The 11,413-nt window shown below is 42.1% G+C and overlaps 1 protein-coding gene across 4 annotated transcripts in view; it reads left to right on the forward strand.

Annotated features, from left to right (window-relative positions):
* GGACT (gamma-glutamylamine cyclotransferase) overlaps nucleotides 1-10,990 on the forward strand; it is a 49,380-nt gene extending 38,390 nt beyond the window's left edge. For 3 of the 4 annotated variants that reach the window (XM_014573321.3, XM_075918748.1, XM_075918749.1), the window contains exon 2: nucleotides 9,877-10,990. In XM_014573321.3, the coding sequence (XP_014428807.1) occupies nucleotides 9,882-10,355 (474 nt within the window). In that variant the 5' untranslated portion in view covers nucleotides 9,877-9,881 and the 3' untranslated portion in view covers nucleotides 10,356-10,990. Of the gene's footprint in view, nucleotides 1-7,032; nucleotides 7,235-9,876 lie in introns of those variants that run through there. The other variant, XM_006122468.4, reaches the window with a different exon arrangement.
* Nucleotides 10,991-11,413: the final 423 nt, after the last annotated feature.

The following is an 11,413-nucleotide window of genomic DNA, read 5'->3' on the forward strand; positions in this document are numbered from 1 at the left end:
CGTCTGCTATTGCTCCTCCTGTCTATCACCCTCCTAGCACCTTGCTATGCCCATTCCCCCTCTCTCTGGCCCCCATGCAATGCCTCTGCTCCTTCCCCAAGCACTGCCCATGCCCCCTCCCCTTGCCTCCCCGGCATCCCTAACCCTGCTCCAGCCCCCCCTCCTGCCCACCTCCCTGTGGTCCCTGGACCCACTCAACCCCAAGTCCAACGAGGTCCCTGCACCTGAGGTTGCACATCCAGCTGCCACCCATGCCACTCCAAGCCCCCTCCCCATCTTTTTTTTTAATGAAAGATAAATACAGAGTTCATTTTATTGAAATCAAACAGGTGTCTTTATTAAGAGGTCAAGGAAGGGACAAAGGGCGGGGTTGTGGTGGGGAAGGGACAGGGCAGCAAGCCGGAGGCCCTGGGGAGAGTTACTGGGGTCCTTGAGGGATCCTCTCCCTCAGGGCCTTCCAGATGCGCGACCTGGCAGATGGCAGCTGTTCGTGGCTGCTCGAAGGCTCGCCCCTTGCGGCCAGCATCTGGCTTTCCATCCTGGAAGGAAGGCCTCCCCCTTCCTCTACACAATGTTGTGGAGGATACAACATGCCGCGACCACCTCGGGGATGTTGTGCTCCCCCACATTGAGGTGGGTCAGCAGGCACCTGAACTTTGCCTTGAGGCGGCCAAAGCCGCATTCGACCTGAATCCTGACCCAGTTCAGGCAGACATTCAATTGGTCCCTGCTGGGGTCCAGGTGTCCGGTATATGGCTTCCTTAGCCACAGCATTAGGGGGTTGGCCATGTCCCCTACAATGCACTGCACGTCCTCAACCGCAGAGTCCCAGGGGGCGGGGAAGGGGGGAAATGTGCCCACCTCCAGCTTGCTGTAGAGGCTTGAGTTGTGAAAAATCTGGGCATCGTGTGCCCTGCCTCACTACCCAACAAAAATGTCCATGAAGTGTCCACGGTGGTTGACCAAGGCCTGCAGCACCATGGAGAAGTAGCCCTTCCTGTTAATATACTGGGCCGCTCAATGCTTAAGTGCGCAGATTGGTATGTGGGTCCCATCTTATGGCTCCAGCGCAATTCGGGAACCCCAGGGCAGCAAATCTGGCCACAATCAAGTCAGCAGTTCAAGCATATGCTGTATGTATGACAAGCTCGTGTTGATTCTCAGGACCCTCTCCAGGGAAGTAAGAGCTGGATAGACAATTTTTAGTGCTTGTCAGCCCCGCTCCCGCCCCAAAGGGGATTCTTAGTTTGGCTTGCATATATCAAACATAACAGCAACAGTTTAGATATGTTGTGATTTCAACATTGAGAATAAAACACAAGATACCTTTGTAATTGAGCGATCTCACACATGCTTTTTTTTTCCTTCAATTTTAGCTTTAGTGGCCAAGAAAATCAAGAATAGTGAGCTCTGTGTAGCTCCACAAGCCTTGGTTCTCCTCTTCAGCGGACTTGTCAGTCCATCTTCCATAGTGATTGTTCCTCATCAAAGATTACATGATGTCCTGGTTACCAGTGTTCTGCCAAGATCCAGACAAGTTTTTATTGATGGCCAGGAAAATAGAAATTAATGAATTTGGCTATTCTGAACAGCTGATTTTGTTAATCCAAATGTAGGACCTACTTCTGTATGATACAGCTTAAGTTTCAGCAGTGCTGAACATGAGCTCAGTGCAAAAGTTCCAATTAAGGCCTTCTGGTCCTTCTTTTTTTGACAGATTCATCAAGGCCTCAGTATTTTCATGTGGCTCTGTTGGGTGTTCTGCACACTTCTTCTGGAAAAGAGGGTTTGACGTTCAATATCCACATTTCTTGAATTGTAAAAGCAGTGGTGAAACTCTGCCAGCCCTCTCAAACTACTGAGCCCCAGCTGGAAGCTGAATTTATTTCTGAAACATGTAATAGAGCAGCTTTTTTAGCCTATGGCTCTTTGTATTTCCTGTTTATTTAAATTGGGCCCTCTTGTGACAATCATCTCTACAAGATGGCTCAGTGAGAATTCCTAGCCAATCAATAAGTTGCTTCTGCAATTATTTCCTGAAAAAATATTTTTAGGAACAAGTACAGAATTCCCTTCTAAGTTGTTTTTAACTTAAATCAGGACTTCACAGTGCAACTGACCCAAACAACCTCATAGTAAAGAAGATGGCACCACCTGTACGCTCACAGCAGTGTTAAATCTTACCTGGGACAGAACAAAGTCTCTCAAGGAATCCAATGCTTTGTTCATCTTTTATGTTGGCAAGAACAAAGGTACAAAGGCATCCAAAGCAACTATGTCTTGGTGGGGAAGTCAGCTGATGTTCAGAAGGCTGAAACAGGAACCTGCCTGTTTAAACTCTTTCTTCCAGACTAAGAGCACGTTCTAGGAGATGTGTTTCAACTTCTTGGGGAGACAGAGAGAGGTGTAGAACTTGGCTGGGCAGTGATCTGGCCATCCTTCCAGTCTTTCATGAAATGCTACAAAATAGTTATCTTCTCTTTTAATGCTGAATTGGATCACTGAGGGCTTGTTTATGTGTGCATTAGTCTGCACTCAAAGGATTTAAATTATATTGCACTAGTGTGTTGCACTATTTAGGGATGTTAGGGTAATAGAATAGTACACTAACCCATGAATTCTTAGCAGTTAGTCGACTACAGGCAGTCCCCGAGTTACGCGGATCCGACTTATGTCGGATCCACAGTTACGAACGGGGCCCTCTCCCTGGTCTCCAGCAGACCAGGGAGAGGAAGTGAAGCGGCGGAGCACGTGGGCAGCGGACAGCCCAGACGCATCTGGGCTGTCCGCTGCCTGCGTGTTCCGTCGCTTTGCTCTGCTTTGCTCCCCGTCCCCCTGGTCTGCAGACCAGAAGGACGGGGAGCAAAGCGGCGGAACACGCGGGCAGCTGACAGCTCAGACGCGCATCTGGGCTGTCTGCTGCCCACGTGTTCAACCGCTTTGCTCCCCGTCCTTCTGGTCTGCAGACCAGGGGGACGGGGAGCAAAGCAGAGCAAAGCCGCGGAGCCCGAGGGCAGCAGGACAGCCACGGCGCGTCTGGGCTGTCCCGCTGCCCCTGTGCTCCGTGGCTTTGCTCCAGACGCCTGTGGTACAGCAGCTGGGGCGCTGCCGGTTGGTCCTGTAGCGCCGCTTTGGGCGCTACTGGACCAACCCGGCAGCACCCCAGCTGCTCTGCCCCAGGCATCCCCAAGTCAGCCGCTGCTGAAACTGACCAGTGGCTGACTACAGGAAGCCCCTGCTCCGGGCTTCCTGGAATCAGCCACTGATCAGTTTCAGCAGCAGCTGACTTGGGGATGCCTGGGGTTCTTAAGTTGAATCTGTATGTAAGTCAGAACTGGCATCCAGATTCAGCCGCTGTTGAAACTGATCAGTTTCAACAGCGGCTGAATCTGGACGCCAGTTCCGACTTACATACAGATTCAACTTAAGAACAAACCTACAGTCCCTATCTTGTACGTAACCCGGGGACTGCCTGTATTCTGAAGCCCCCAGTGGCAGGGCCGGCAGCCAGTGTACTCTTGCTTCACTGCTGATTATAGAGCCTTTGTCAGCTGCCAGCCTGGGCCCACCATGGACAGAGATTGCTCTGACAGCATTCCCTGTCCGCGGAAAACTTGGACACCCCCCGTCAGTCGAAGGCGGCCACTGTGTCCTTTGTCCGTGACGGACTAATACAGAGCCAGCAAGGAAGTGAGGGGGGGAATGCATATAGTCAACTAGATAAACTGATAAGCCTAGGCTTATCGGTTAATCATATAGTCGCCTACTTGTTTACATCCCTGGAACTAGTGGCCCATGTAGACCCTGCTGGTGGACACGAAAAGTTCCCTAATTTTTATTAATGTGGTACCATTTGAAATTGAACATTGATGTGTCCAAGGGAACTTTTAGTGCGTCGCAGCAGGGACTACATGAGTCATTTGTGTCTCGCACCGGTGCGCACTAGAATTTACACCCCTGTAAGGCAGACTAATGCACCATGTAGACAAGCCCAGAATCTTGCAGTCTGTTGTGCTCCATATATCCTTTCCATTTCTCTTACCTTCTCTTTTTTTTCAGTCATACTCAAATCATCTTAGCTTTTAGAATAAAGCAGATCAAACATTTCTGTGAAATAACTGGAAATATTCTTGATTTAAAACTGTGTGTATTCTGCTTTTACTGGGTGTGGGCACTTATTTGTAGGAATGCGGGATGTATGGTGTTTATTGCTGCATGCATTTGTGCCTGCACTGGGCACAAACAAGGTGTGGTATTCTGTGCAAAGTTATTTTCCATGTTTTTCTCTAATGCTGATTTGGCTTTAAATCCACTTTCTTTTTTTTCTACGGAAAGTGAAACAGTGCCCTAGCACTTTTGTCTGTAAAAACATGTACAGATTTATATAAAAACGGAAGCCTAATGTCCAAGAGTAGAGATCAGATTGTAGGCTGGTGACTCTGGCATATTTATATAGCAGGGCTATAAGCTGTACATTTCTTCATTGATGGTCATTAAGACACTTTCATATTTGTTCAGACACGGTTTACTTTTGGGGTAGAAAAAATCATATTTTTTAATATCTGAAAAAAAATGCACTTCAGCTTCTGTGTATCATCAAAGTGAATGTGACAAAAATCTGGCCGATTTATTACAATGTTGCTAATGAGTCAGTGCTAGGAACTTTCACAACATTGCAATTCCTGACACAGGGGACATTTTAGCTATTAGCTGCCAGCTGTAAATCTCTTCAGGACAGTAATGCTTAGGTTTAGGAATGCTAAAATATCTAATAGTGAAATGAAAAGTAATCTGTAAAATAGGGAGGTGCAGTGTTCCAGGTATTTCCCAGTAGTGTCCAACATGGCATTGGTTACTATAATGCTGTTGTTTGTTTTCACAAACCAGCATTTCATAGTTTGAGAGAACAACTGCTGAGAAGAGACCATAACCTCTTGATTTCAAAGGAACCATCATTTCACTGGTGCCTCTGTGGTTAATGTAAGAAAGGTGTTTTGCCATAAACTTTTCTGAGGTATTCAGCAAGGTTGGAAAGGGGTCGGCCCAAGCAGGAAGCCCTTGTCTGTGCTATAAAGAAAATAGCAAGTAACAAAATGAAAGCATCAAAGAACCAACAGGATGCAGTCCCAAGAGTCCATTCTGGCATGTTGGTCCTTCTTGAAAGTTAGCATTGAGTGAAGAGTGACCTTAAAATTCATTTCATTCAAACAGACTGAGCTCAAGTTTAAAGTTCAAGGCATTTTGTTTTTTCACCTGTTTCCTACAGTTTTAAGAAACTTCTGAAGAATTAATGTGTAACTATATCTGGTCACTGAGCCAACATTAAGAATTTTTCTCTAGGGAAAATAATGTTACTGTATAAAGGGAGAGAAATGGATACGTTTCTTAGTTGCAAGAAAATAGTTCAACAAAGTAAAATTCCAACTGCTGGTACCATGGTACCTAACATCCCTAGTTACTGCAATCTCTTTTTAACCCCCCTAGACAGATCCAATAATTGTCTGAAAAATCATGGAAAGGCTGTTTTATTATGGGATTTACAGCTGGGCAAAAGGATAGTAGTGGTTTTGTTTTAGAGACAGCCTTGGAACAAAGAGTCTAATTATGACAGTTTAGACTAATCTGCAATTACAGGTTGACTAAGCTAACATTTAGCAGTAGATCTGGCCATCACTTTCACATAGTGTTTCAATAGTTAGGCGGTAAGGTGGTTGGGGGGTGGGGGAAGCACTAAGCAGAGATTCAGTCATTAAGCAGGCTGCTGAGTGAATACGATATTTAAGCGGTGATACTGCTCATGTTCAGCACCAATGCTGTTTGTTTTCGAGCATTGTTTATAGCTGGTTTTTACTCTAACCCCATTAGTTTCTAATTTCATGATCCGAAAACCCCGTTACTTTACCTTCTAGTCTTTAAGCCTAATATTGACAAAATGACTAGTGATAGGTTGCGTTAACAGTTTGACAGACTGTCACTCATAGTTAAAAGAAATAGTTTGAAGAGATGACATACAGATTTCACTCACATATTCCCATGTCATTAAATTTTAATGACTGTAGTATGAATATTTCATGAAAGTACTTTTGAATGGGTTTGTTTTGGCCAGGAAGCTAGTTGTACGTTATAGTGTCTGATTTTCTGTAGGCTACGGTGGCAGGGGGATGAAGTGTCAAACTGGGTTGCCTGAAGAGGTACCTTTTTTGTTTTCACTGTTGAATATTCAGTCTAGGAGTATATCTTCCAACTATTGTAGTGTGTGACTTAGCAATTTTGTTGAAGGTCTTAAAATTAGATTCTGCTCTCTTGCCACAAGGTGGCTAAAATTTATTGAAATAAAATACAGTGATCAGACATTATGATGATAATTTGTAACTCTTTCTGTGATGCAGTGAGCAACAACCAGGATGGAACTATTACTTATTATGCAGAAAACTGTATAACTTGTATTTGCAGGAAACGACATTCAGCATTTATCTTCTTCAAGTACATGTGTTCACTGCTCTTGTTGGACTATAGTTAATTTTTTTTAACAAAAGTAGAAGGGTGGATAAATGATTTCTTTTAAAGTAAGTGAATCATTTACTGCAAAGTAGTGTAACCATGTTATATTGTGTTTTTGAAGAAGTGACACATTTTGAGGGAAAGCAGGTCAGGTCTTGTTCCACTAGAGAGAAGTTACATTTAGATGAGGGACAGTGATTGAAACTTCCATTTCCTACTTATCTTTGCATGATAAATTCATTTTTTAAACACCATGTCAGAAACTTGACGCTGGGACTGCACTATTTTTAAATAGATTCAAATAAAATGATATTAAACATTCAAGCACACTTTGATGGAAAAAAATCTAGTGCATACACTTCTCATGTAATGGTCTTCCTATAAGAAACTTTTTCAAAGAGTAGCCTCAGATGTACAGTAGAGAATCTTTTGTTTAATGGAAATGAAGCATATCTTTTTCTTACAGATGCACCGTTTACTATTGAGCTTTTTGTGTGCATGTTAGTTTCTCCTTTTATATTTTAACTTATTAACTCTGACAAGTAACCTCTTGGTTGTGAACAATTTAATTCACAATTCATTTTTCTGATTCAAAGTGAACACAAGTGCCCTAATCCCCTAATGGGAATTAATTGCATGTTTCAGTGCTTAACTCTGATCCTCTCTCAATCCCCACTGGGACAGGTTTTTTCCTGAAGGATCTGTGTTTGTTATTCAAAACACAAGCTGAAAGGTAATGATTTTTCTTATAAAAGGGACTGAATATTAATGCTCTTTTTATTGTAAGGGAATGATCTGTATCCCAAAACTCATTTGATGTCATGAATGGTAAATTATACTGAACTAAATTATACTGTATTCTGACAAAATACAGAGTAAATCAGGGTGACTTTTTTCTCCCAAGTGGGGGGGAAAGTTTTTTTTTTAATTTTGTTTTGGGCAAACAATATAATATTGTGGTAATAGACATTTTTTTCCTTACTGAAGTAGTAGCATAATGCAGATTGTCTAAAGAGCTGCTGGTTGTTTTAAATTATCCTGTAGACCAATAATGTGCCCTTCTAAATAATCCAGCTCCAATGCATCTGCCATAAATATCTGATGGTCACTAAAATAAGAATAATTCACAGAAAATACATTTAATTCAATTTTGCTTTAAAGGTTTTCTTACTGTTTGAGTTTCGTCTAATAAAGCACTTTCAAAAATAAGTATTAGGTTTGTGTAGCTGACAGACTGCTGTGTTGGGTGAAAATGAGACCTTCTCCAAGCAGCTCAGTGACTGATGGTGAAATTTAGAAGAGTATCAAACAGTTTGAAACTGCTTTTGTTACAGAGAAAATAAATGGGGAGAAAAGGGGAGATTGCCAAGAAATGATGAAGCTATTTTTTATAAAGCCACCTCTTTCTTCCATACTAACCCTTATGGACTGCTATATTCCAAAATAAAACCAAGACACAGAAAACGTACTTACAGCCTGTGTTCAAGAGCAAGACAGGAGTGGTGTAGGAAGGGTAATATAAGTTAAAAGTAAAGTCTAATGGCAAGGGCTTAAACACCACATACTGTACTTGCCCTCTGCACCAGCTGATGTCAGGCTGTTGTTTTGTTGCTTCATTTTCATGAGTACAAATTCACCATTCACCCCCCTTACCACTCCGCATTCCCCCAGCTACAGCTTGTGAGAATACTGTCCTCTGGTACAGATTGTACTTTCCTAAATTGGTAGGACCACAGATGTTCCTGGACCAGAGAACCCAGGAGCCCTGTGGCAGGGGGAAGGGCAGTGGCATGGTCAGGAGCCTTGCTGCACAGCCAGGAGTCCCAAAACAGGTGGGACCAGTGTCTAGCAAGCCTAGCCATGGCAGGCAACACAACTGGCTGGAGGCAGGGAACCTGCCATGCCCAGAAGCAGAGCCAGTGACAGGAAGGGACACTGTGTTTGGGGAGAGGGGGGCAATGGCAGGGGACTTCCTCTGATCCTGCAGATTGCCTCAGGTTCTGAGAGTGCTGGACCAGAGAGGTTCAACTTGTACTATCCAGGCTGTAAGTAGTCATGTAACAGTTATTACAAGCACCCCAGCACACATTTTTTTTGCTAAATGGTTAAGTCTAACAAGTCCTTGCACTTGTGACCATTGCTTTCAATTAGCAGTGACTCAGTTGTGATCTAATTTTCCTTGCATACCCCTTCCTTCCAAAAATAAGCTAGTACTAGTATTATTTTTACTGGTTTGAATTCACAGATGCTGACTCTGAAAGCTGAGGTTACAGTAAATTCTTCAGCACATTACATGAAATAACCTTACATCATGCTGTGCTTTTGCCACTATACTTCTGATGTGCCTCACTTTGGGACTGAGCCTAGTGGCACACAGTTGTAAAATTCGCTCAAATCAGTGGTGCTCCTCATCCTCTGTTTCCTCAGGCCAGAGCTCAGGTCACTGCTACTATAAACATCTTCAAGGCTCTGCTCTTGCTTTAATGTTGGAACCAAGCGTGCAACATCATATGGAAAAAATAAGTCTTATTGTGTCCTTAGCTAAACGCGCTCAGGCAACGTAGCATGATGCTGTGTTCAAACACTTGAATTTTGCTTTTCAATGACTAATGCCACTGTACCTGTGTGACAGCTAGCCCAAAATTCATGCTGAAGTGTATTGCTCCTGTTGCAGGGCAGCAATGCACTTTCTGCAGTGTGAAATTAAGGACTTTTACATGTGGTGTAACGGTAGCCATACATTTTTTCCTCTGAGGTGGAAAGCACCCTAGTTGCTATGACACTGTCATTGTTATCACTAATCCCAATAAAGGAAAGGAAATCTTAAAATCCCCTGCACCAAACCTTCCCAATTGTAATAATTAGAAGTGGAACAGTTATAGACTGCTACTGTGCAGTACTTGAACATGACTAAAAGATTTCCACATCGGTTTTGGTAAAGGACATGTACACTGTAGTGCAGTTGTTTTGGAAACTAAAATAGCTTCCTAGGTTGCTTTTTGTTTGTCACAAAGTACCCCTGTAGCAAGGCTCATGCAGTCAAGTGAAAGAAAGATCCAAGAAATGGTCTAGTTTCACTGTGGTTCAAAAATCCGTTTGGTCACTGTGGCTGCTGTACTGAGAGTAGAAATTAATCTGCTTACTTGGAAAATTCTGTTAATCTTTCCCAACAATTTTTATGCTGGACTTGAGCAAGAGAGATAGATGCAGATGCTGCAATTTATGTTTAAGGAGAGTAATGTAAGAAATTCCCTTGCTTAGTTATATGTCTAAATAGTTTTGTGTGCATGTACACAGTGTAGATTGAAAATTCAGTGTGATATTTTATGAAATAGATTATTAGTAATACCCTATGTTGGTCTTTTTGTTCTGTAGGTAGAATGGCTCGTGTCTTTATTTATGGAACCCTTAAAAAAGGCCAGCCCAACCACTGGCACATGTTAAACAGTACCGTTGGGAGAGCAAAATTCCAAGGCAGGGGACGCACCATGGAGAAATACCCTTTGGTGATTGCAGGAAAATATAACATCCCTTTTTTGCTGAACATCCCAGGAATGGGATACCATGTTACTGGAGAGATATATTCTGTTGATGACCAGATGCTGCAATTCCTTGATGAATTTGAAGACTGCCCAGACATGTATCAACGTACTCCTGTGAGAATTGAAGTAGTAGAGTGGGAAGGTAAAAGCAGTGCACCTGAAGAGAGGCCAGCTGTTAACAGCATTATGGAATGCTTTGTGTACAGCACAGCTACCTACCAGCCAGAGTGGATAAATCTTCCCTACTATGACAATTATGATTCCTTGGGGAATCATGGTCTTCATTATGTGCTACGTAAAAATAGAGATTAAAAATGGAAGGTAACAAAATGTATTAAGAAAATTCACTAAATACCTATTGATCACAAGCCTCACATAAATCTAGAATTCTTGTATTGAAGCACTAGTGCCTTTTGTAGCCTTTCCAACCATATACTCATTGATTCTAACATCATTACCATACAGATACAGACTGGTGCCAAGCCTAGCAAAATTGTTTTTGATTGGTGAGTAAAATACTTTGTGGTGATTTTTCTTTTTTTCCTTGTAAAGTCAAAATAAAAGGGCAGCTGAATGGAAGATTTTTCACTGTAACTGGTACATTTTCATGTCTGTTTTATCAGTTTTATAAAACAGTATTGCTACGCTACTGCAAGAGCAGATAATGAAATATGGCTGATTTCAGAACACTGAAAAAGCAGCTCAGATTACTGCACAGCAATCCTCAGTCAGCAAATGTCTGAAAAGAAAACAATTACATCTGTGTCAAGTGCTGTAAGAAAAAATGATAGAAAAAATAAAGTGAAACAGAAAAGACTGAAAATAGAATGAACTTCTCTCACTGTGTTGTATAACCAACTGATCTGAATTTGGTCTATTAAATTGTAACTGGATTGTAACAATTGTTTGTAAGATCCACTGGGTTTATAAAACATATTAAGATAAAATCTTGTAGAGGAGTTAAATTTTTATTTTTTCCCACTAGACCATACCAGCACATTTGGTGCCATTACAGTCTACTGAGTAAATGTGTGCTTGGGGACTTTTTAAAAGCTAATTTTAACTGTTTAGTACATTATAACATATGAAGTATATCAGTAAGTATTTTGCTGAAACATCGCTGGGAAATCTTCAATGGAAAAATCACAAATACGTGAAAACTACTTTTTTTTTCCTAAGTGAAAAATTTTCTTAATTTTGAGTTTTAAAATACCCTAAGGCCCTAGTTAATCATGCATTAGTGCTTTGTGTTATTTAGTTTAATGTAAAAAATAATTTAGTCCTTTTCCTTTGCACTGTTTAGGCTAGAGCTCAGCAACCTTTTAAAGGTGGAGTGCCGAGATTTGACTTATTCACCTCTATGTAGGGGT

The sequence above is a fragment of the Pelodiscus sinensis genome, chromosome 1 (assembly GCF_049634645.1).
Source record: "Pelodiscus sinensis isolate JC-2024 chromosome 1, ASM4963464v1, whole genome shotgun sequence".
In the NCBI taxonomy this organism is placed as follows: Eukaryota; Metazoa; Chordata; order Testudines; family Trionychidae; genus Pelodiscus; species Pelodiscus sinensis.